The sequence below is a fragment of the Dromiciops gliroides genome, chromosome 1 (assembly GCF_019393635.1).
Source record: "Dromiciops gliroides isolate mDroGli1 chromosome 1, mDroGli1.pri, whole genome shotgun sequence".
Lineage (NCBI taxonomy): Eukaryota > Metazoa > Chordata > Mammalia > Microbiotheria > Microbiotheriidae > Dromiciops > Dromiciops gliroides.
The window spans coordinates 601,414,298-601,437,982 of record NC_057861.1 but is presented as its reverse complement, the minus strand read 5'-3'; the positions used below and the strand labels follow the sequence as shown (position 1 = coordinate 601,437,982).

The window sequence follows — 23,685 nt, the reverse complement described above, 5'->3', positions numbered from 1 at the left end:
ATGTAATACTGGTTGTATTGGTTGTCTGTTGGATCCAGCACATAATGGGTGCTTATTATTTGTTGTTGAATGTTGAAGCACTTGAAGTTTGAATCGGTAGGGCTGAGCAGAAACTCCGTTCATCTCTCTTCCAATCCTATCCTTCTCCTGCCCTGCCCCCCCCAACAGGACATCACAATCATTTACAACTTTTTTTCTGTGTCAGTTCTTTATTAGTATAGTAATAAGGACAACAGAGTTCGATTTTTATTGTGTGGTGTAGGTTTTGGGTGGGGAAGGGAGTAAAGGAGAAGATGATGATATAGCTGAAAAGAAGGAACCCAGAGACAAGGCCTGCATGTCTGCAAGTCACCTTGACTTCTGATCCCCCCAGAACTTCCAGCCAGAGTGAGTGAAAGGCAGTGACTGCCAGGTATCCTTTTCACACATTCACATTGGGGCCGACTAAAGAATAGTAACCCTTCAAGTCTCTTCTCCCAACTCCATTAAAAACATAGCCCATCCTCATCCCAAGTGAAAGGGCAAGATACAAAGCTGAGGGGGCACAGGCAGGTGGCACCCACCTGGGTGGGTGCCTGAGACATTAAATACAGGGAAATGGAGGGCCCTGAGTGGGGAACATGTTCTAGGAGGGAACTCAACCAACAAATGCCTTCCCTCACTCTGCTGCTGGTTTGATTTGTTTCGCTGCCTCCAGCTGGGACAGGAGCTCATCCCACTGAACAAACTGCTTGGAGAGGAGAATCGTCTTGGAAGTGGAGTCAAGGATGAGAATAACCATGGTGCCCAAGGGGGCTCTGGTCAATGGACATTTCACCGATCTCTCTGCAGGGGAGTTTTCAATGGACAGATGGGCAGGACAGAGGGATGCACAGGACGGAGAAGGAACTCAGGGCTATTCAGGTTAGCCTTTTGAAGGGTCTGCCTTCACTAGGTCATGTCCCCACTCTAGAAGCACCAGGGATTCTTCAGTACACACAGGACTGAGTGCAGCCCAGTCAGCTTATCAGCTGAAGCCCTCTGTGCTCTGACCCCAACCAACCTTTCCAACTCCACTGACCACTATCTCCTATAAGGGACCTCCACTCCAACTGTGCCGGACTATTCACCATTCCCTGAATGTGTCCTCGATTTTCCCATCTGCCACTTTCACTGACATCACTTCCTAAGGCTGGAATGTCCTTCCCAGCTTCTGACTGGTGAAACTCCAGCCATCACTCAAGGCTTAATTCAACTGTTCTCAATTCCTCTCTGAGTTGTTGCCTGGGCCATCCCCATTTGTAAACATGTGTGACATTCAAGAAAAGGCAAGGAGGGGCACAAGGGACTAGGCCTGGGCGTGCTGAACAGCAGGGGAAGCCTGCCGAGGTGAAAGGATACCATCTTGTTGTACTCTTCCAGGAGCGCCTTGGTGGCTTCAGTGACTTCCTCGCACTGATCCTGAAATGAGACAATGCCGCTGGAGCTGGCAGCTCTCTGGGGATGGGCTGGAGTTTCCCAAGTGAGCACCCCTCAAAAGTCCAGAACAGGAACTTTGGTGCCTCAAGCGCTCTTCGCTCCCTCTGATTCTGCTGCTGCTCAGCCCCAGAGGCTCCCCCAGTGGGGGAGGGGGAGGCAACATTTTTGTTCTTTTTATTTTTTTTTTTGGCAGGGCAATGAGGGTTAAGTGACTTGCCCAGGGTCACACAGCTAGTAAGTGTCAAGTATCTGAGGCCGGATTTGAACTCAGGTACTCCTGAATGCAGGGCCAGTGCTTATCTACTGAGTCACCTAGCTGCCCTGAGGCGACATTTTTTAAAGGAGCTAGAAAGGCTTGTGCTAATGCTTAGCCCAAGAGAATAAAGAATCTCTAAAGGGGATGATCAGGTCCCTGGCAGGCAGATGAGGGAGAGGGGTTGGGGGCATGCCTTAGAGCCTTCAGTTAGTTTGGCCATAACTGGATCAGGGGAAGCAAGGCTGGACACACCCAGGGGCACCCGCTCTGTCACTCTTACTTATGTTGCACTCCCACCTCCCCAAAGGAGAGCCTGAAACAGGAGAAGTCAAGGCAGATGCAGGCTTGGATCACAGGTGGGGAGAGCTCAGGGCAAGATCAGAGCGGGAGCAGTAGTTTTCCTGCTCTGTAGGTCTCACTGAGGGTTAAACTGTCCCTGTTACCTTCCCCTTCCTTCTCCCCCTCCACAAGTCATTGGGAAGAAAGGTAGATTGAGTCAAGAGACTGGAATTCTGGTTTCATTTCTGTTACTGGCTTATTGTGACTTCAGGCAAGCCATATAACCACTCTAGGGATGTTTCCTCGACTGAAACATTCTGTAAGCTGATTTCTTCTTGGGTCTCTGGGGAAAAGGAGGAGAAAAGCAGGGGCAAGATGGACCGAAGGACAGAAACATGTTCCTGCACAAATGCAGACAAGAGGAGGGCTGCCTCTTCCCTTCCCCCTCCACCCTCCTCCCTCCCGGTCTCCCACCTCCCACTTCCAAGCTCCAGACACCACACCCCTACCTGCTGCTGGATGTGGATCTGTGACAGGGCCTGCAGCCGGGCAGCATGCTTGGGAACAGCTGAAAATCACACAAGCAGAAGCTGTTATTTGATGGTTTGGTTTGTTTTTTTTTAAATCCTCTGGGGAATACTCAATAGTCTATTAGGTCTTCGGCTGGGATTAAAGTATTGAGTCTCTAAACTAAACAAACGATAGTTTCTATCGATTGCCTGGCAACTGTGGATGGAGGAAGGGTTCCATGGGAGTGTGGGGCAGGGGGGCCAGTGTTGAAGGTTCCCAGGGCAAGAAAGCTGCCTGGCCACTCCGTTTCACCCCTGAAGGGGCAGACTGGAAAAAGGAGGTTAGGTATAGTACTAATCACGGAACCATGGCCTACTGGAGTACTGAAGGAAAGGGCAAAGGAGGCAAAGTCCCAGGGCACCCGCCCTACCCTTCCCAAAGGCTGGTTACCCCTGGGGCCTGGGTGGAGAGAAAGGGCAAAGGGCTTTACAGAGATGTTGGCATGTCACTGTGATCCAGGCCCTCTTTTTCCTTCGCTGGAGGGGTCCAGCCTAGCCAGGGAACAAACACTTCACTGGATGAGCCCAGGACTGGACCACTAACATGCACTGAGTCCCTAAGCAAGCCTCCCAGAAATTCATCATTCTGAGCATTGGCAGCAGCTTATGCTAGTGAGACAAGGGCTTCTAGTAGTCAGCACTGAAGAGATGTAGAGAAAACTCCTAAAGAAGGACAAGATGGATATCTGGATTCAATTAAAGCTTAGGTCTGTCACTCCCCCCTGCACCCCCTCCCCTCAACTCTGCAGAGGCAGAGGCTGCTCTCTGTCAGTACAAAGAAGGAATTCTCCACACTTCGCAGTAGTCTAAGGCCTGATAGAGGGCAGGGAGGAACCTTCTGATTGCTACCCCACCCCTAAGGACTTGGCCCCACCAAAACCAAGCGGTAAGGACTAGAATGGAGAGCAGGAAGATTCAGCCCCTCTGAGGTACACTCAGGCTTTCAATATCTCTTAGGTGACAGGCAACAATAGCACTGCACGGCCAGTTGGTATCTAGTACTACGGACAATAAAAGCTAACATTACACATGTATAATCCACCCCTTCCTTTTCCAGTCAGATTCTGCCTTCTTTTTACCACATTACACATGTGAAAAAAATTTATCCAAAATAAATGTCACTAAGACCTACAATGAGTCAAGGGGGGTGGGGGGGGGGGAGATTATGGAATCTCTTTTCCTCATTCAGAATAGGGATATGGATAACAGGAAGTTGGACAATAACCACCAGAGGTAGCTTTCAGGAATTCTGACCTTTTTGCATATGGGGAAACTGACATCCAAAGAAAGGGATATGGATTCATCTAAGTGGCTCAGTGAGAAAGAGGGTGCAAAGGAAAACTGTGGTTCCACACGAAGCCCTCGGCCCCAAACCTCTGGAGATAGACCCCAAAAAGGGTTCACGAGCACATGCACATTCTCAATGACAGCCCCAAACCAGGAGGGAATATACTATGTGTATCTAGATACTGATCAAGACAGTGCCAGGGATTACAGCAGAGACTCAAGTGTGGATGGAGGCTGGAGGCGCTAGAAGTTGAGTCAGCTGGGCTGAGCCAGATTCAGGAGCCTTCCCATATCTAAAGCACCCCATTAATCCCAACCTGGACTAAAGTCCAAAAAGACATTACAAGGCACAATGCAATAAGCTAGCCAGCTTGGCCATTTCTGTAGCTATTTGAAGGAGATGAGCAGCAGCTGCAGCTGATTTTCCCAGGGGATGGGGTCTTGGAGTTACCTTTGATGTGAGAGCTGTCCAGGAGGGGAGCCAAGGTCTCCACCTGCTCCAGGAGTGCCACTTGGGAGAGAATAAACTGCTCCTCTGAGAAGAAAGAAAGCAGACAGTAAATCAGAGGTCAGGGCCTAAGCAGATACCTCCTGCCTCAAGAATCCATCTTTGTGTGTGTGCATGCACATGTGTATGTGTGTGTTGAAGCAGAAAATAGACACCCAGAGATTACAAGGTCCACCCTGAACTAACCCTGGTGCCTTCCTCCTACCCTGGATCTAGGGGATATTTATTGCTCTAAAATCAGGGATTCCTTGACATGCATAATTGTGTGAATCCATGGACTTGGATGGGGGAAAAAAATATACACACACACACACACACACACATATATACATATACACGCATATACATATACGTATGTATGTATCTTTATTTTCACTAACCTTTCAATGAAAAGAATATGTCCTTCAACTATTTAAAAATATCATTCTGAGGGGGGAGCTAGGTGGTGTAGCGGATAAAGCACCAGCCCTAGATTCAGGAGGACCTGAGTTCAAATCCAGCCTCAGACACTTGACTGTGTAATCCTGGGCAAGTCACTTAATGCTCATTGCCCCACCCCCCAAATATGATTCTGAGAGAGGGTCTCCAGTCTTCCCTAGGCTGCCAAAATGGTCCTTGCCACACAAGAAAGATGAACCTTCAAATCCAATTTCGAGTCCACCCTTCCCCTAAAACCCAGTTTCCTCACTTGAGTGAGGCCTAGTAGGCAAAGGGTAACTTTTGGGTGAAAATCCTGAGGGGCTACAGGATGGGCACACCCAAGGGAGAAAGACTGATCTCAGGATACACTAGTTAGCCCATACCTGGACTTCAACAGATCTGAATTCTATTGTGGCTCTGAATTTGACCCTGCTAGTCACAATGACTGCCATGAGAACAAGAATTCATGGACCAGACCTACCCTCTCTTCCTCTGAGAACATCCTCTCCTCACCCTGAGGACCCCATAGGGAATTCCAAATCACTTAGTAATGGCCAACGGCCTAGACTGAGCTGGGCCTCTTAGTGCTAGCTTAGAACAAATTAAACCTTGAGTTGAGCCAGTCTCTTCAGGAATGGAGAACATCTCCAAGTGGTCCAGCAATTAGATGGATACAGCATTCACTAGTGGTGCCTACCGATGGGCAACAAAGAGCACAGTTTTCCAATGTCCTCCTTGTGGCAGGAGCTACAGCTCCCGTATCGGACTGCACAGCCACACTGTGGCCTGTGGCTCTTCAAGGCGCTGATCCATGGTCATCTGAGATTGGTGGAAGCCTACTACTACTACTACTACTACTACTACTACTACTACTACTACTACTACTAGTGGTGCCTAGTAGGGAAAGCTCACCACTTGTTTACCTGCTAAGATGAATTGCAATTTGGCAGCATCAGGAACAGTAATCCGATCAATGTACTCAGGATCCAGGTATTTTATCAGGTCTTCGACTAAAAAATCAAAAGAAAGAAAGGGAACAGAGAAAAAGTCAACAACTCAGGAAATGTTGAGAAGCTCTTGTCATTTGGGAAGAGGAGCTAGGAATTTAACTTGTGGGGAGAAGGGACATTTGAGCTGGTCATTGTTTCCACCTAAGATCAATGAAATCCCTAACACAGAGACTTTTATATTTTTTTTTAGTTTCCAACTTCCTGTCCCCAGTTCCAGATGCAGGGGTTCAATAAATGATATAGACACTGCCAACCACTACCAGATCAGAACCACTGGGACACTCACTTCCTCTAGTGATAATGATGGAAGTGGAGGGGGGATCCCTTTTAATCTTAGTTTCAGCTGAAACAAAGCTAAAGGTTATGGGGTGCTTAAAAATATTTGAATTATTTATCAATAAGCTAAATTTGAAAACACCCCCTCCTGAAAAACATGGATGGGAATTTTTTTTTTTTTTGGTGAGGCAATTGGGGTTAAGTGACTTGCCCAGGGTCACACAACTAGTAAGTGTTAAGTGTCTGAGGCTGGATTTGAACTCAGGTACTCCTGACTCCAGGGCCACTGCTTTATCCACTGCGCCATCTAGCTGCCCCATGGGAAATTTAAAAGATCACAGGCTTTTAACTCAAGCTTAACTAAAGTCTAACCACAAATACACTTGATTTTTTTAAATTATGTTGCATTCAAACAGCAAAAAGAATATTTCTATACACACAGAACACAAAAGAGGATATCATACAAAACTGTTAATCTCCATTTCATAACACTTTTTTGTTTGTTTGGTTTGATTTTGGTGAGGCAATGAGGGTTAAGTGACTTGCCCAGGGTCACACAACTAGTAAGTGTTAAGTGTCTGAGGCTGGATTTGAACTCAGGTACTCCTGACTCCAGGGCCACTGCTTTATCCACTGCGCCATCTAGCTGCCCCATGGGAAATTTAAAAGATCACAGGCTTTTAACTCAAGCTTAACTAAAGTCTAACCACAAATACACTTGATTTTTTTAAATTATGTTGCATTCAAACAGCAAAAAGAATATTTCTATACACACAGAACACAAAAGAGGATATCATACAAAACTGTTAATCTCCATTTCATAACACTTTTTTGTTTGTTTGGTTTGATTTTGGTGAGGCAATGAGGGTTAAGTGACTTGCCCAGGGTCACACAGCTAGCAAGTGTCAAGTGTCTGAGGCTGGATTTGAACTCAGGTCCTCCTGAATCCAGGGCCAGTGCCTTATCCACTGCGCCACCTAGCTGCCCCCTCATAACACTTTTTAAAGAAAAAGTATAAAATAAATTCTACAGGTTACTTTCAAAATTGATCTACTTGTCTATACTTCTTTCTGAATTTAACTTCTCTTTCCCTTCTGTGCATTTAAAATAAAAATCTTACATAGCCCTCTTTTTTCAGTATTACTATTACTCATCTTCTCCCTTCCTCAGTCCAATTGAAAACTGAAAGAAAAAAACAACAGCAAACAAAACTTGTAACATGCAAGAGTAGTCGAACGAAAGGAAGTCACACAATGGTCACATCCAAAAAGGCATGTCTCTGCACTGTGTGTCTACCATGTCTTGGTCAGAAGGCAGCTTAATGTGCTTCATCATAGTCACCTTGAGACATGATTCCTAATTCTAAAAATAAGAATTCGTGTGTTTTTCAAAGTTGTTTCTCTTTAAAGTGTTACTGTCCTTGCATAAATTGTTCTCTTGGTTCTGCTTACTTCATTCTGCATCATCTCATACTGAAATTGTTCTCTGAAATTCTCTTTAATAATTTCTTATTGATAATAATATCCCATTACATTCATATACCACCATTTGTTTAGCCATTGCCCAACTGAGCAATCTATTCTAGAGGCAATCTAAGGCACCCCCTTAGAGTCTACTTCTTTGCTTTTCTACCCCATCCCCTTTTCCCTTTCAGGATCAAGAAAGTTGTTCTTTCTCTGGTCTCATTCTCCTCCCTACCCCCCATTCCTCCCTATTATATCCTGCATTTTTTCTCTGTTGAGTTTGATGTATTTCTACCCCAAATTGTGTTTAAACCTGTTCTGTCCAGTTCAGATTAGAGATAGCTTAATCTGATGCCCTCTTCCCATGATTCTTTCCTCCACATTAGTATATTCTTCTTCTCATGCACCCCAATTATGAGAAAGAGCAAATTCTACCATCTTCTGCTTTCTTTTTATACTAGCATTTTTTTACCTTCCAATCCACAATTTTTTATTTAACTCCCTAAATATCCTATGAAGACATTAAGCAGCTGCACAGGTCTGTTCAAAAAAAGTAACTTTCTTCTCTCTCAGAAAAAAACAGGGGGTCACCTACATAAAAGTCTGCAGCTTTCCTCCCACAGTTTGGCAAGGTAACTCTAACTTGGGCTTTGCAGAAAGTGACAAAGGTCCATGGAAAAAAAGGAAATGGAGAGATTTCTGGCAAAGCTCAGAGAGTAAATGAAGGCAGGAGGCCCAGCTCTGACACATCTACTCCAGCAAAAACCTAAAAATCACACCAGACCAATCCAATGAAAAATTACAGTTAAGTCACTTTATTCACTCCAAAACTGAACAAACCAACAGCCAGAAGAAGCCCATGAACAATGGGAACAAAGGGCACCACCAGAAAAGTCAGTGCCAATACAAGCAAAGAAGATTATAGCCTCTCAAAGTGAGCAGAGATGGGTCATATACATATAGCCTGTAAGGTTCTGTATCTTGAGGCTTCCCCCAGGAAGCCCAAAGGTGGTCAGAGACCCATGGTGGAGAGCTTGAAAGTGAATGAGAGAAGCAATGATCAGTCTGGGTAGGGCAGAATTCAGACCAAGATACCCTAGGGCCAGGAGCACTCTTAAGCACTCTGTCCTGAGATGTAAGAGAGGGCCCTGAGAATTCAGTACTCTTAATCTCAAAGACCCAGAGAGACTTAACCCAAGGAGGTGGAGGTCAGTACAGGAACCCAGGTGGCCCAGGTCTAGAATAAACATGGCGAACCACTCACCCAAAAGAATAGCAGGACACATAGCCTAACACTGGGACAAGTCCCCAGTTCAGGAGCTAAGGCTGAAGAGATAAGAAAGAAGATATAAACTATTGTAAGGAATTAGAATACATTCAGAGATACCCAAAAAATCTGACCTAGAGAAATAGAATAACTTTTTAACAACAGCAAACAGAGACTCAAAGGAAAAATGGACTACATGAACACCTAGAATAAATTTTAAATGAAATAAAAGTTAAGGTGAAAGGAAGTGAAATGAGTATAATTAGTTTAGAACAGAAAGTGGTAAAGTTTACACAAGAAATGGGCTCTCAGAAAAGTAGAATAGACCAAAAAGAAATCGATTACTCTATGATATAGCAATAAATATTACAACAAATTTAAAAGACTGAAAAAGCAGAAGACAAAAATATTTGATTAAAAATTATTTTTTAAAAATTAGATTAAAAAAACAACTACCAACTGTTCTGGAAAAATAAGTCAGAGAGAATTTAAGAATCATTGGATTTCCTGGGGGAAAATGATTTAAATTTTTTAAAATACAAAACACCTGGACACTATATTTCAAGAAATGATAAATGAAAATTGTCCAAATCTAGTAAAATGAAAGGGCAAAATAAATATAGAAAGAATCCACTGATGAACTCAAAAGAAACCTCAAAAGGAAAAGTCCCAGGCATGTCATAGCTGAAATGCAAGGCTTCTATGTCAAAAAATAATTACAAGCATCCAGGGGGGAAAAAATATTTAAATATCAATGAACTTGTCAGAATAATACAAGATCTGGTAGCTTTTATTAGAAATAAAAGATATTGGAATACAGTATTCCAGAAGGCAAAAGGGCTAGGTTTATAACCAAAAATAACATACTCTGCAAGGCTGAGTGCAATACTACAAGGGGAAAAATAAACCTTAACAGAATGAAGAAACTTTCAAAAATTTCTGACAAAAAGACCAGACCTGAATAGGAATTTTGAAATGCAAACATAAGGCTCATGAGAAATTCAGAAAGGTAAATATATTTGATCAAGTTCAAGGAATTATATGATGAAGAGCTAACATTCTAATAAGAAAAGTAACAAGTGTCCTTTCCAAACCTTAATGTCTTCAAAGGACATTGAGGAAATTAAATAAGAAAGACAGAGGTACTGGAGGTGGATTGATTCTGATTTCAAGTTTTAAGAGAAGATAAAAGAAATATAATAGTCTAGAAAGGAGAAAGCAGGAGATGGAATTTATCATTTTCTTATAACTGAAGTATGGTACACGAATGTGGACAAAGGGAAAGTAGATATCAGATGAGTCCTTACTTTTATTTGAACTGGACAAAGGAAGGGTGAACATATCCACAGACTAACATACATATAAAGAATTTAATACAGAAATACATCAAACAACTCAAATGGTCAAAGGATATAAACACACAGTTAAAAATTGAAACCATTAATCATATGAAAGAATGCTCCAAATCATAATAAGAAAAATGCAAATCAAAACAAATCTGAGATTTTATTTCATGTAAAGTAAACTAAAAAAGATGACAATGACAAGAATAGTCAATATTGTAAGAGTTGTGGGAAGCTGGGTACACTAGTGCATTGTTAGTGAAACTGTAATCTGTAAACTGTACAATCATTTTGAAAGGCAATTCTAAATTTTGTAAAGTGACTAAAATGTCCATAATTTTTTATTTTGTTGTTTTGTTTTGTTTTGTTTTGTTGCTGGGCAATGAGGGTTAAATGACTTGCCCAAGGTCACACAGCTAGTAAGTGTTAAGTGTCTGAAGTTGGATTTGAACTCAGGTCCTCCTGAATCCAGGACCAGTGCTTTATCCACTGCGCCACCTAGCTGCCCCCATGTCCATAATTTTTTATCCAGAGTTGACTAGTAAGCATATATCTCAAGGAGGTCATATCCCAAAATAGTAATTATTGTGGCATCAAAGAACTGGAAACAAAATAGATGCTCATTGATTGGGAAATGGCTAAACAAATTTGGTACATGAACTAACAGCATATCACTATGCTGTAAGAAACAACCAATATGATTATTTACTGAAAAACATGGAAAGACTTATATAAAATGATTCAGAATGAACAGAGCCAAGAATACAATATACAAAATTACTAAAATTACGTAAATAAAAAGAACAACCCACACAAAACAAATGAAAGTGAACCAACATTCAAACAAGCATGGTCCCAAGGAAGAAATGAGAAAATACTTCCCTCCAATACTTTGGAGAGGTAAGTCTGCTGATGTGGAACATTGCATATATTTTCAGGTTTTTTTCAATGCATTGATCAATTTTGCTCATTATCTTTTCTATTCCTCTTTTTCTTAAAAAAAATGTTTTTCAAAGGAGCCACATATAAAAAATATTTATAACTGCTCTTTTTGTAGTGGCAAAGAATTGGAAATTGAAGAGATGCCCATCAACTGGGAAATGGCTAAACAAGTTGTGGTATATAAATGTAACGGAATACTATTGTGCTATAAGAAATGATGAACAGGCAGGTTTCAGAAAAACCTGGAAAGACTTACATGAACTGATGCTGAGTGAAATGAGCAGAACCAAGAGAACACTGTACACAGTAACACTATGTGATGATCAACTGTGATAGACTTAGCTCTTCTCAGCAACACAATAATCCCAGACAATGCCAAAAGATTCATGATGGAAAATGCTCTCCACATCCAGAAAAAGAACTATGAAGTCTGAATGCAGACTGAAGCATACTATTTTCACTTTTTAAAATTTTGGTGGGGCAATGGGGGTTAAGTGACTTGCCCAAGGTCACACAGCTAGTAAGTGTCAAGTGTCTGAAGCCGGATTTGAACTCAGGTACTCCTGAATCCAGGGCTGGTGCTTTATCCACTGCACCACCTAGCTGCCCCGAAATGCTAATTTTTTAAAAGAATTTTTTTCTCATTTGTTAAGTTCAGAATTTTAAAAGGGGGAAAAAAAGAAAATGGAGGCTTCCCACTAAGGGAAAAAGGAGTGATCCTCCAGTCAAAGGACCATCCTGAACAATTCTATTGAGTAGAAAACATTCAGGTAATTCAGTCATCTGTCCAGCCCCTCAAAGAAATTAGGTAAGGATTAAAATAACTCTTAAGAACAGACACCAAATGCAAAAAAAAAAAAAAATGTATATAAACCCTGGGGCAGCTAGGTGGTGCAGTAGATAAAGCACAGGCCCTGGATTCAGGAGGACCTGAATTCAAAGCTAGCCTCAGACACTTGACACTTGCCAGCTGTGTGACCCCTGGCAAGTCACTTAATCCTCATTGCCCTGCCAAAAAAAAAATGTATATAAGAATAGACACCAAAGAAGAGTGTGGGGTACTGTCATAGTTCCTCCTCATCAAATCCAAAGTCTTTTTTTCCTAGTCCTCATCCTCTTTGACCTCTCCATAGCACTTGCAATATTGACCACTATTTCCTATTTTCTCTCTTCTCAGCTTCCATAACACTGGACTCCTATACTTCTTCTACCTCTCTGACTGATGTTCCTTCTCTGTCTCCTTTTGTAGGTTCATCTTTTTCCTATACCATAAATGCAGGTATTTCCAAACACTCTATCTTTGACCCTTTTTTCTATATTACTTTCCTTGGTATTCATATCCATTCCCATTATATCAATTATCACCTTTATGCAAACGACCCCCAAATCTATACTTCCAGCCCATTCTCCAGATCTATATTTCCACCTACTTACCAAACATGTCAAAGGCAGTTCAAACTCAAGAGATCCAAAACTGGACTCCTCATCTTTCTTCTTAAACCTGGCCTTATGCCTAACTTCTTTGTTTAAACAAACTCATTATTTATTTATTTTTAGCATTCTTTTCTTTTCACATTTTGAGTTCCAAATTCTTTCCCTTCCTCCCACCTTTCCTCTGTCCACTAAGAAAGCAGGCAAAATTATATATTATACAAGTGAAGAAAGATATGAAAAGAGTATTAACAGTGGGAACAAGGGGTGAAAAAATTCCATAAAAATTAGAACTGAACAACTAGAAGCTAATGACTCCATAAAACATCAAGAAATAATAAAGCTGTAAGAAGAAAATGTAAGGTATCTCATAATAAAACCAATAAGGGGAGGGGGGAAAGCAAGAAGAGATCATTTAAAATTATTGGATAACTAAAAAAAAGGTCTTAGATAACGTATTTCAAGAAATCATAAAGGAAAATTGTCCTGATCTCCTAGAACAAGAAAGCAAAATAGAATAAAAAGAATCCACTGGTTACTTCCTGAAAACCCAAAAGGAAAAAATCATATATACATATATATGTGTATATGTGTATGTATACACACATATATGTATGTGGGATGTATGTATGTACGTACATTAGTATATAAAATAGGCAAAATCCATAGCTCCAAGTTCAAAGAAAAACTACTTCAAGGAGCCAGAAAGAATTAAAGTAAAGAGGAGCTATCGTCAGAATGACATACAATCTACTAGCTACCACTATGAAGAAGAAGAGAGCTTGGAATTTGATATTTTTCATAGTATTTTGTCAAGACCCTTCTACTACATTGATCATATTCTAGTTTTGTATCGAAATATATGTACATATCTTATTTCTCCCTACTACTAATCCTTGTAGTGAGGATTGCATTTTCTTTCATCTCTGCACTGCTAATACTTAACCTAGCAAAATGGGTTGCACATAGGAGTTTAATACAACATCATTTTGAAGAAAGGTTGCCCTTTCCCCCAAAACTTGACATATAAAACCTGAATGATACCTATAATCAGTATTAGTAAATACTGTATACTAATATGTTTTTCTCCTTTCAAAGAGATCTCATCTTAGGAATTATATTTTGACTAACCCAGTAAATGTTTATTGAACTGAACTGGTTTTTCCAATAGTGTTTGATTTTCTGTAAAGTTTATATTTAAAGGAAGTATGTGTTTGACTCGCAGTTTGATGTTGTTTTTCTTACTCTGAATATAGGGAGAACAGTGGGTTCCTTACAGTGACTGCTAGTGGAGAGAATGCAATTTTCACAGGCCAATAAGAATGATGAAAAGCCTGGAAATGAATGTAGCTAGAATGGCTAAAAGGATGAATTAAAGGTTGAAAGGTTCAGAGCAGAGGTCAGTTCTGTCTTTCCAAAAAGAGTCCCCAATGCTGAAACTTTCCAAACACTGTAAATCTCTCCACAAATTTCTAATGGACGTCCATAATTGGTCTGCTTTACTTCTCAGCTATACCATAATAAAAGGGGGGTACATAAAACCAAAATAAATTCATTATGAAGCCTAACTCAGCTCCTCCTCATGAGAGTCATCTGGGATTTAGAGACTTAAAGCTATATCTAGTCACTTTCTGTCCCCCTGGAAACTGCCTGAGATTCATTCCACAATTCTCATCATGAAGCAGGGACTTGAACCCCTTCATCTCACGACCAGATGATGCAATGAGATGTCTGGGCAGAAAGATGCTACAGTGTCCACAGCTGGTCCTAGTCCTACCTCACCTAGATCCCCACTTACTCTTTGTCCCAGCTGTGTAGGTTCTACCTCACCTCTGGAATTAATCTGGTTGCTCACTGTCTACTACATCACACCTGGGCTTTAGAGGTACAAACATCCCTTCTCTAAATTCTGAGCTGTAGAAAAACTCACTTTTCCCTAGTTTAACCTAAACAAAGTTAGAGTTTTTCAAAAGGAACTCACCAAGAAAACTAATGACAGCTACAATAATCTCTATCTGGTATTGGTTAAAAAACAAACAGAGAGATCAATGGAACAGACAAGGCAGAATCAGAAACAAGGAAACTCAATAACCTAGTGTTTGATAAAGTAGAAATCATAAACTACCAAGGAAAAAATTCCTTATTTAATAAAAACTGCTGGGAAAACTGGAAAGCAGTATGGCAGAAATTAGGCTTAGATTAATACCTTATACCATATTCAACAATGCATTCTAAATTGATAGATGACTGTAATATTAAAGATCATATTATTTTTTTAAATAAAAGTATTCTTTACCAAACAAGAAATAAAGACAGTTACAAAAGATAAAACAGATAACTTTGATCACGCGAAACTGAAAAGCTTCTGCCCAAACAAAATTAACGCACCTAGGATAAAAAGGGAAGTGGTTGGGGCAGCGAGGTGGCGCAGAGGATAAAGCACTGGCCCTGGATTCAGGAGTACCTGAGTTCAAATCCAACCTCAGACACTTGACACTTACTATCTGTGTGACCCTGGGCAAGTCACTTAACCCCCAATGCCCCACCAAAAAAAAAAAAAAAGGGAAGTGGTCAAATAGAAAAAAAAAACAAACCAACAACTTTGTACCAAATTTTTCTGATAATAATTTGGTATCCAAGATATACAAACAATGAATAAATATATACATATATATTTATACATATATGATTAATAGCTATTCCCCAATAGAAAATGGTCAAAAGACATGAACAAGCACAAAAAGAACAAAAAGAATTGCAAAATATTCAAAACCACAAGAAAGAATGCTCCAAATTACAAACAAGATAAATGAAAATCAAAACAACCCTGAGATTTCACTTCACACTCTGCAAATTGGTAAAGATGACAAAAAATGGCAATAGTAAATTCTGGAGGGATTGTAGAATGATAGGAACACAAATACATCCTAGTGGAGTTATGAAATAATACAATCTTTTGGAAAGCAATTTGGAATTATGCAAATAAAGTGACTAAAATATACAAATCCTTTGAATCAGAGACTCCATTACTGGACTTATATCCCAAGGATATATAAGAAGAAAATCCCCATATGTACCAAAATATTTATACCAGCACTTTTGGAGGGGGGGGGAGGCAAATGCCTATTTTTTGGTGAATGGCTAAACAAATGGTGGTACATGAATATAATGGAATATTAATGTGCTGTAAGAAATTATATATATGGTAAATATAGAGAAGCAAAGAAAGAACACAAACTGATCCAGAGTGAAGTAGAGTCAAGAAAACAATATGCATCATAACCATAACAATGGAAATGGAAAGACACATACACACACTCAAAACTGAATGTAACAAAATTATCAAGATAAAGCATAACTCAAAAAGGGAGATATGAGAGGATACCTCCCAGCCCACTGCTTAATGGAAGTAGAAGGTTCATAGGTATTACACATACAGAGAGGGGAAGAGAATAAGTATTTACAGACATCTTTACATATACAAATTCAATTTTATGTAAAGAATTCTAAAAGAAATCCTTGTTCTAAAAAGTACTGTTTTCTCTCTCTCTCTCTCTGCTCCTGCACTTTGTCTCAGCACTCTGCAGTATCCCACCTCCTTCACCTTCCCACCAAAAAAATCCCTTCAAATGAAAGCAGAACAGATGCCAATCAGATTGTGGGCTTAGCTGGAGACCTCCACTATACAGAGAGACTTTTGCCCCACTCTGACCACCCACTGGGCCCCCACATGTCTGTCTTCTGTCTGCCCATGCTTTTGCTCCTGGCCCGGCATGTCACTCATCCTGTGCTGTCTGTGTCCATGTCCACCCCTTTCCCTCTTCCCTGGACTCCATGTGTCCTTGAACTGTGTGTTGGCTCCCTCCCTCTACAGGTCTACAATCCCCTTCCTGCCTCCCTCCCTTCCTCATGTCCATGTACAAATTCATATTACAAATTTTTATGTAGAGGTCTGCAGAATCCATAAAGTGAAAACTTTGTATATAGTACTTACTATGTGCCAGGCAACTGTGCCTTTATAAATATTATCTCATTTGCTCCTCACAACAATCTTGGGAAGTAGGTGCTATTATTATCCCCATTTTAAGGATAAGGAAACTGAGGCTGAAACTAAGCCACCTAGCTAATATTGCTCATGTTTTTGGACTTTTTCAATGTATTGATCAGTTGTGATGATTTTTTCCTCTTCTTTTTCCATTTTCTTTTTTTGTCTTAAAAATACTATTTGTCATATGGGATAGCTTTCTGGAAGGGAGGAAAGATACTGGAGATAACTATGATGATGTAAAAAATACACCAATAATATTTATTTTAAAATAATATTTTTTAAAAAGTGGAAAATAAAACAGTCCATCAAAATGGATAAGTATACAAAGCACACTTTTTAAAATCAAATTTTAATTAATTTAATTAGTCTGGCCACAGATTGGCTTGAATGGCATGGCTTATAGGATGCCCCAGAGCCAATTTGCTTCTCTTATTTCAACTGTACCTGAAGAATCCTAACCCAAAGTCTTCTTTTCAGTACTGGAGTGTTTCTCCTTCCATTTCTAGCTTTCTCCCTCCCTCCATCCCTTCCTCCCTTCCTCTTCTGTACCACCACACCAAGGTGAAAGTGTCTGACTATAGCTCTGGTCACTGATAATTCATGTGGGTACCTCTTACCAATAGAGGACTAACCAAATAATGAATTATTTCCAGTTGGAGTAACAAACCATTGCATGTTCATAGCTACACAACATCATATCTGGACAGCATCCAAATAGGCCAAAGCCCCCCCCCCCAAATTATGTCTCCACCCACCCTGGTCTTGTAAAGCAGAAGGAGTCACTCTCCCGCACCCCCAGAAACTCTAGCAGTTGAGAAATACCAGTAATAGAAGAACTTACTCTTTTTATACAGGACTTTAACCCTCTCTCTTTTGCTGGAAATGTTCCCCAAAGCCACCTGCACCTTAACCAAGCCATCAGCTACCTAGGGAAGAAAAGAAGAGTAAAAGAGAGAGAACAATAAAGGCAGGTTAACAGAAGCAATGGACTGGTGGAGCCAGGGACTGGCAAATATAAAAGATATTATCACCAAATCCCTAAGCTTGACCTACCTGTCCCTCCCTCCCCAAATCCTTCACACATCACTCAGTCTCTTCAGTCTCCAACCACCTACATAGGCTACCCACTATTATTAGGAGATCCCTCCATGTTTGTCTACAAATTTTAAGTCTTCTATAGTTTTCTGTATTTTATGCTGTCTTGTAACTATTCTCCAATTGCTTCTCTTATGTTGGGCTTGTCTTTACAAGCAGAACGTAAGCACCTTTCTCTCCCTCACAATGTAACTGAGTCCAGTGCTGGGCCTAGAATTGGTGCTCAATAAACACAGATTGTCTGGAAGAAAAGGTGTAGGTAGTGATAAGAAATATAATGTGGGGAAAGAAATTGATTTCTTTGGAAACTTTAACTGAAATCAAACTGAAACCATAGTGAGTTTGTAAAAATTGTACATCAGTTCATACTCTTCTGCCTCGAAATTTAATTAAATGATCATGGCAACTAAAGCAGAAAGTTAGAACATAGACTAGTCAGACAATTCTATTCCCTACTTACTAGGCTCAGGACAGGAAAGCCTGTTGATGAAATCTGATTCCATGAGAAGTGTGCAGAATCATAAACAACTTGGGCAGCACTGCACTCTAGTCTATACCCTGCAGTCTCCACCATCAAATGCAGGCAGAACAATGGCACCTCCTTAAAAGCTAATATTCAAATCAAGAGGCTTCAGCTTCGGAAGGGAAGATGAGCATCACACATAAAAGATACAGGAGCATCTGACTAAAATGTAGATTCCCCCTCTCCACCTTATTCCTCTCTAACAATTTAGGTTTTACTTACTCTTTTTAAGATTCAGTTCAAAACATCCCAGTCAAAATTATACCCCGCCTCCTCTGGAAAGAGCACTCATTGTCAACACAATTCATATCGCAATCATATACCACCTTCTGACAGCTTTTCTATTGTGGTTCTGAATTTTTATTGTCACTGAATATCTACTCCTTTTTCCTGGGTCACCATAAATGCTCATTTCTTTAATACCGATATCCTTCTCAGTTACGGTGTGATGGAAAGAGCACGAGATGAGTCCAGGGATCTGCATATGAATCCAAATTCTGCTGCTTACTATCTATCTGTGTGAGTTTACACATGTCAGTTTAGTTCTTTGATCCTCCATTTTCTCATCTTTAAAATATAACTTTGATCATATGTTTTGTTTTGGTGGGGCAATGAAGGTTAAGTGACTTGCCCAGGGTCACACAGCTAGTAAGTGTCAAGTGTCTGAGGCCGAATTTTAACTCAGATCCTCCTGAATCCAGGGCCAGTGCTTTATCCAGTGTGCCACCTAGCTGCCCACTGATTATATGTTTTATGTAAGTCAAATGTATGACGGAAAAAGGAGGTTGCATGGCCATAGAATGAAATAAGAAATACCAGATAACTCAAATACTATGCTGAAATCCCAAAGATAATAAAAGAACCAAAACCCAAGCATTTATCTAGAAGAGTCACTAGTCCCCTTGTTCCCAATTTCTTATCTGTGCCGTACAACTTGAGTTATTCCCCTAGGACAAATAAATCTGAGATGTCCTTTTGCTGAAGGTCTCCTGTGGAGTTTTTCTAAGTCAGGGTCTTTCTCAGAGAAGGAAGGAATCATCAGGAGACTGGGCTAAAAATGGTCAACTGTGCCCCAAAATAATTCCAGGGGGCTATTTTATCTATTACCACCTTGTCACAGGGTAGTCCTATTCCTAATTCAGCCTAAAGTGACTAGGAATTACAACTCCTTGTTTTGATTTCCTAGGAAGATGACAGGTCCATTATTCATTCTGGTTTTTCATTTCCTATAAAGAAAATTCTTGTTTGTATAGAAAGAAATTCCTTCTTACTACAGTTTCAGATTATTTCCTATAGCTAAGAACTCAGAGCTTATAAAGAATCTAACAGGCAGGCATTGAAGAAAACTGCTCTGTGTAATGAAGTGTCCTGTCCAGTTCTGTCATCTAACCCAGACTCTTGCCTCAGAGATAACAGGGAGGACACAGAACACAGGGAAAACTGAGGATTCAAAGGTAGAAGTAGTTGTTCAGTCATGTCTGACTCTACACGACGCCATCTGGGGTTTTCTTGGCAAAGATAGTGGGTTATTTGCCATTTCCTTCTCCAGCTCATTTTACCGATGAGGAAACTGAGACAAAGGCAGTAAAGTGACTTGCCCAGGGTCACACAGCTAGTGTCTGAGGCCAGATTTGAACTCAGGAAGATGAGTCTTCCTGACCTAGCACTCTATCTACTCTACCACCTAGCTGCCCCTAAAAGTAGTTAATAATTGAGCTGGTTAATTAACTAGACTGTGCAAGAGGGAAAATGAGGCCAGAACAGAGTTGATGGTCTGTGAGAAGATTATGAGTAGAGCATTGCTGCAAGGCAACCATTTCCCTAGAGGAGTTGATGAACCATATTGGGATGATCTGTTGGGAGTTCACACAGGGAGGTAATCAGATTCACACAGTGGGGCAAAAGAAAATGGGAGGTAGTTATGTCATTGGGAGTAGATATTCAGTGACAGGAGGGGATACTGGAGAAGGAAAACATGATGATGCTGACCACAGTCATTCAGTCATTCAGGACCATCCAAGGAGAAGGTCACACACAAGTTGGCCATTCAATAATGGGAATCTATAGGGAAGTAGTCACTAGAGGGGTTAGAAGGAATCAATGAGGGTGAAATGGAGGAGGGCTGCTATTGGGGGTCTCAAAGTAAAGGATCAGTGAGAAATTGCAGGGCAGTGTCAGTCAGAGGAATGGACATAGACTCACACAATGAAGGACTGTCACTGGATCACTGGATGTTATTCAATGAGGGATTGGCACCATGTGTTCGAATTACACAGTGGAGAATAAGTGAGAAGTAAATTTCAGTGTGCCTAAGATATACATCAGAAATTGGAGGATCAAAGAGGAGTCACATGGGTGGGGGGTGTCATGCAATGAAAAATCATTGAGATGGAGTCACAGGGGAGTGGTGAAGAGAGTGCAGTCACCAGAGGTCACAACAGAGGTAATCAGTGAGGGGGCAGAATTGGGGGAAATTCATTGGAGACCACACAGTAGGACATCAGTGAAGAGTCATGGGAGGGAAGGATTATTGGGGGTTACCAGTAAGAAGTCAAAGATGGGGAATCACCAGATATTGTCAATAAGTGGAGATATCACACAGGGCATAGTGAGGAGTCACCAGAGCTGTCACTTTGGTGAGAGTCATTAGGGGTACAGTGAAGAGAAATAACAGAAGGTCACAGAATGAGAGGGTAAAGTAATAGGAAAGCATCAAGAAGGGGCAGTCACTAGGGATCACAAGGGGTCAGTAAGAAGTCACAGGTTTGTCACACAGTGAGGGTCAAGGAGGAGACACAGGGGTTGTTAGTGCTAGCCATAGTGGGAAGGGGAGGGGGTGGTCAGTTAGTGGTCACCAGGTAGTCACTGGGGGCTTCAGGGATGTGTGGGGTGACACACCAGTCAAACACTGTAGGAGGTGGGATCACACTAGAGAGAATGGTTACCAGTCAGTCACTAAAAAGGGGGAGTTGACACAAAAAAACAAGTGGGAGTTGTCACACTCAAAAGGGTGGTCATCAGGCAGTCACTGGGTGTGTGGGGGAGAATGTTTTCACACAGTGGAGGGTGGTCACCAGGCAGTCACTGGGAGGGTGTCACACTGGGGAGAGTGGTCACCAGGCAGTGGGGAGACCAGGCAGTGGGAACGGAGGGGGGTCACACAGAGAAGAGTGGTTACCAAGAAGTCACTGGGAGGGTGTCACACTGGGAAGGGTAGTCACCAGGCAGTCATTTGGGGGGATCAGACTGGGGAGGGTGGTCACCAGGAAGTCACTGGGAGGGTGTCACACAGAGAAGGGTAGTCACCAGGCAGTCGCGGGGGGGAGGGGGGGTCACACAGAGAAGAGTGGTCACCAAGAAGTCACTGGGAGGGTGTCACACTGGGAATGGTAGTCACCAGGCAGTCATTTGGGGGGGTCAGACTGGGGAGGGTGGTCACCAGGAAGTCACTGGGAGGGTGTCACACAGAGAAGGGTGGTCACCAGGCAGTCGCGGGGGGGGGGGGGGGGTCACACAGAGAAGAGTGGTCACCAAGCAGTCATGGGGTGGGGAGTCACACTGGGAACGGTAGTCACCAGGCAATCATTTGCGGGGGGGGGGGGGGTCAGACTGGGGAGGGTGGTCACCAGGCAGTCATTGGGGGGGGGGTGTCACACAGAGAAGAGTGGTCACCAGGCAGTGGGGGGGAGGGGGGGTCACATAGAGGAGGGTGGTCACTGTGGGGAGGAAGTCATAAATTGAAGGGGTGGAATCAGTGGGCAGTCACAGCCCTAGGAGGATGGGGTCGAGAAAGAGTCACGCAAGGGAGAATTCTGGGTTTGTGGCCGGAGCCCCGAGTCTCGTCCTGCTCACCTTCCGAGAGCCGCGCGCCCCGCCCGCCCCGTACACCCAGCGCTCCAGCTCCTCTAGCCGGGCCTGTAACCGCTGCACTTCTGTCAGAGCCGCCATTGCCGCAGCCAGAACCAGGAAAAACTGGGGAGGCGGGACATCCGGCTGATTGGAAGGGGCTACCAATCCAAGTGCACGGGAGCCTACCTGCGAAGGAAGTGACGACACGACATTCCCCAGCTGGGGCTTTAGTCCCGCCCCTCTCGTACCAGAAGTGGCCTGGGAGAGGCTTTGTACCTGGTCCAGCCTGCCTGGTTACCTAGTTACCTAGGCAACCAACTTCTGACCAGGTCCAGGTGGCTAAAATCGCTACTATATATATATAAAATCGCTATTATTCTACTTGCCGTTCTGATTAAAATGAGTACCTCTCTTGGTCTCCTTTCCAGGCCTGCCCCGCCTAGAGCCTTGGCGTGTCCTTTCCTACCCAGGAATCCCCAAGACAACCCCTTACATATCTTGGAAGTCCACACAGTGGGGCGATTGGCCCCAAAAAGTCTCCCAGCACCCTCCAAACCTCAGCCCCTTCCACGCCCCCTCTCCCACTTCGACTCGGCCCCGCCACTCTTCTCAACCCATCCCACTCCAGCTCAGCCCCTCCCCCTTGGTTCAGCTACACCCACTGACCCAATAAGCTCCAGTCTGAATCTCCCCCGAAAAATCTTGGGAGCCATCTCCTGTATCCATCATCCCTCCCATCACTGCACTGTCAGGTATGGCTGGGGAGTTGCCTGTAAAGTCCTCCATGAGGATATAAGGTCCTTGAGAATAAGGATTCTTTCATCCTTTGTATCTGTATACCAGCGCCTAATAGGGGTCTGGCACGTAGTACACCATTAAGAAATGCTTGTTGATTGATAATAAAATAATCCCACTGCAGTGTGATGGCCCTGACCCAGCCTTCCACCCCACCTGTGCGGATCAACACCAACTCCACCAGGATTGTAAGGTGCAGGCTCCTCCCTTCTGTCCCCAGAGTTCCACTAGGTCAACGCAGAAACCTCTGGAATTGTATGTGACTCCGACAGCTCCCAGGATTGTAAATGAGCCATTGTAGACACCTGCCTAGGAACCTTGTCAATGGGTAGATATGGGTCAATGTGATCGCTAGGCCCAGAAAAACTACATCCCAGGATACTGCTTTTTTCATTTATTCATTCATTCATAATGAATTAGTAGATGAGATTGTGGAGCCACTGTAATGTTTGATTAATCTTGGAGAATGAGGGGGCAGCTAGGTGGCGCAGTGGATAAAGCACCGGCCCTGGATTCAAGAGGACCTGAGTTCAAATTCGAACTCAAGACACTTGACACTAGCTGTGTGACCCCGGGCAAGTCACTTAATCCTCACTACCCCACCCCCCAAAAAATTGGAGAATGGGAGAGGTGCTCGAAAACCTAGAAACAGTCAATAAACATTAAGCTACTAGATGCCAGGCACTATACTAATTGACAGAGATACAAAAGAAAACGTCCCTGCTCTCAAGGAACTTACGATCTAATGGGGGAAGACAACACAAAAGGAAACTGAAAGGGAGGAGAGGTTCTAGAAGATAATGGGGTGGGGAAAACAGTGATGGTTCCTGGAATGGGAACCAAGCAGAGCAGCTAATGGAAAACGA

At 42.4% G+C, this 23,685-nt stretch overlaps 1 protein-coding gene across 1 annotated transcript; it reads right to left on the bottom strand.

Annotated features, from left to right (window-relative positions):
• Positions 1-189: 189 nt before the first annotated feature.
• Positions 190-22,178, bottom strand: DCTN3 (dynactin subunit 3). The gene is made up of 7 exons (XM_043983605.1): positions 22,028-22,178; positions 17,399-17,483; positions 5,701-5,787; positions 4,301-4,384; positions 2,503-2,561; positions 1,381-1,440; positions 190-748 (listed from the first exon to the last, which is right to left on the bottom strand). Exons 1-7 carry the CDS (start codon positions 22,121-22,123, stop codon positions 659-661), a joined length of 561 nt encoding a protein of 186 aa, XP_043839540.1. The 5' UTR covers positions 22,124-22,178; the 3' UTR covers positions 190-658.
• Between the last annotated feature and the right edge of the window lie 1,507 nt (positions 22,179-23,685).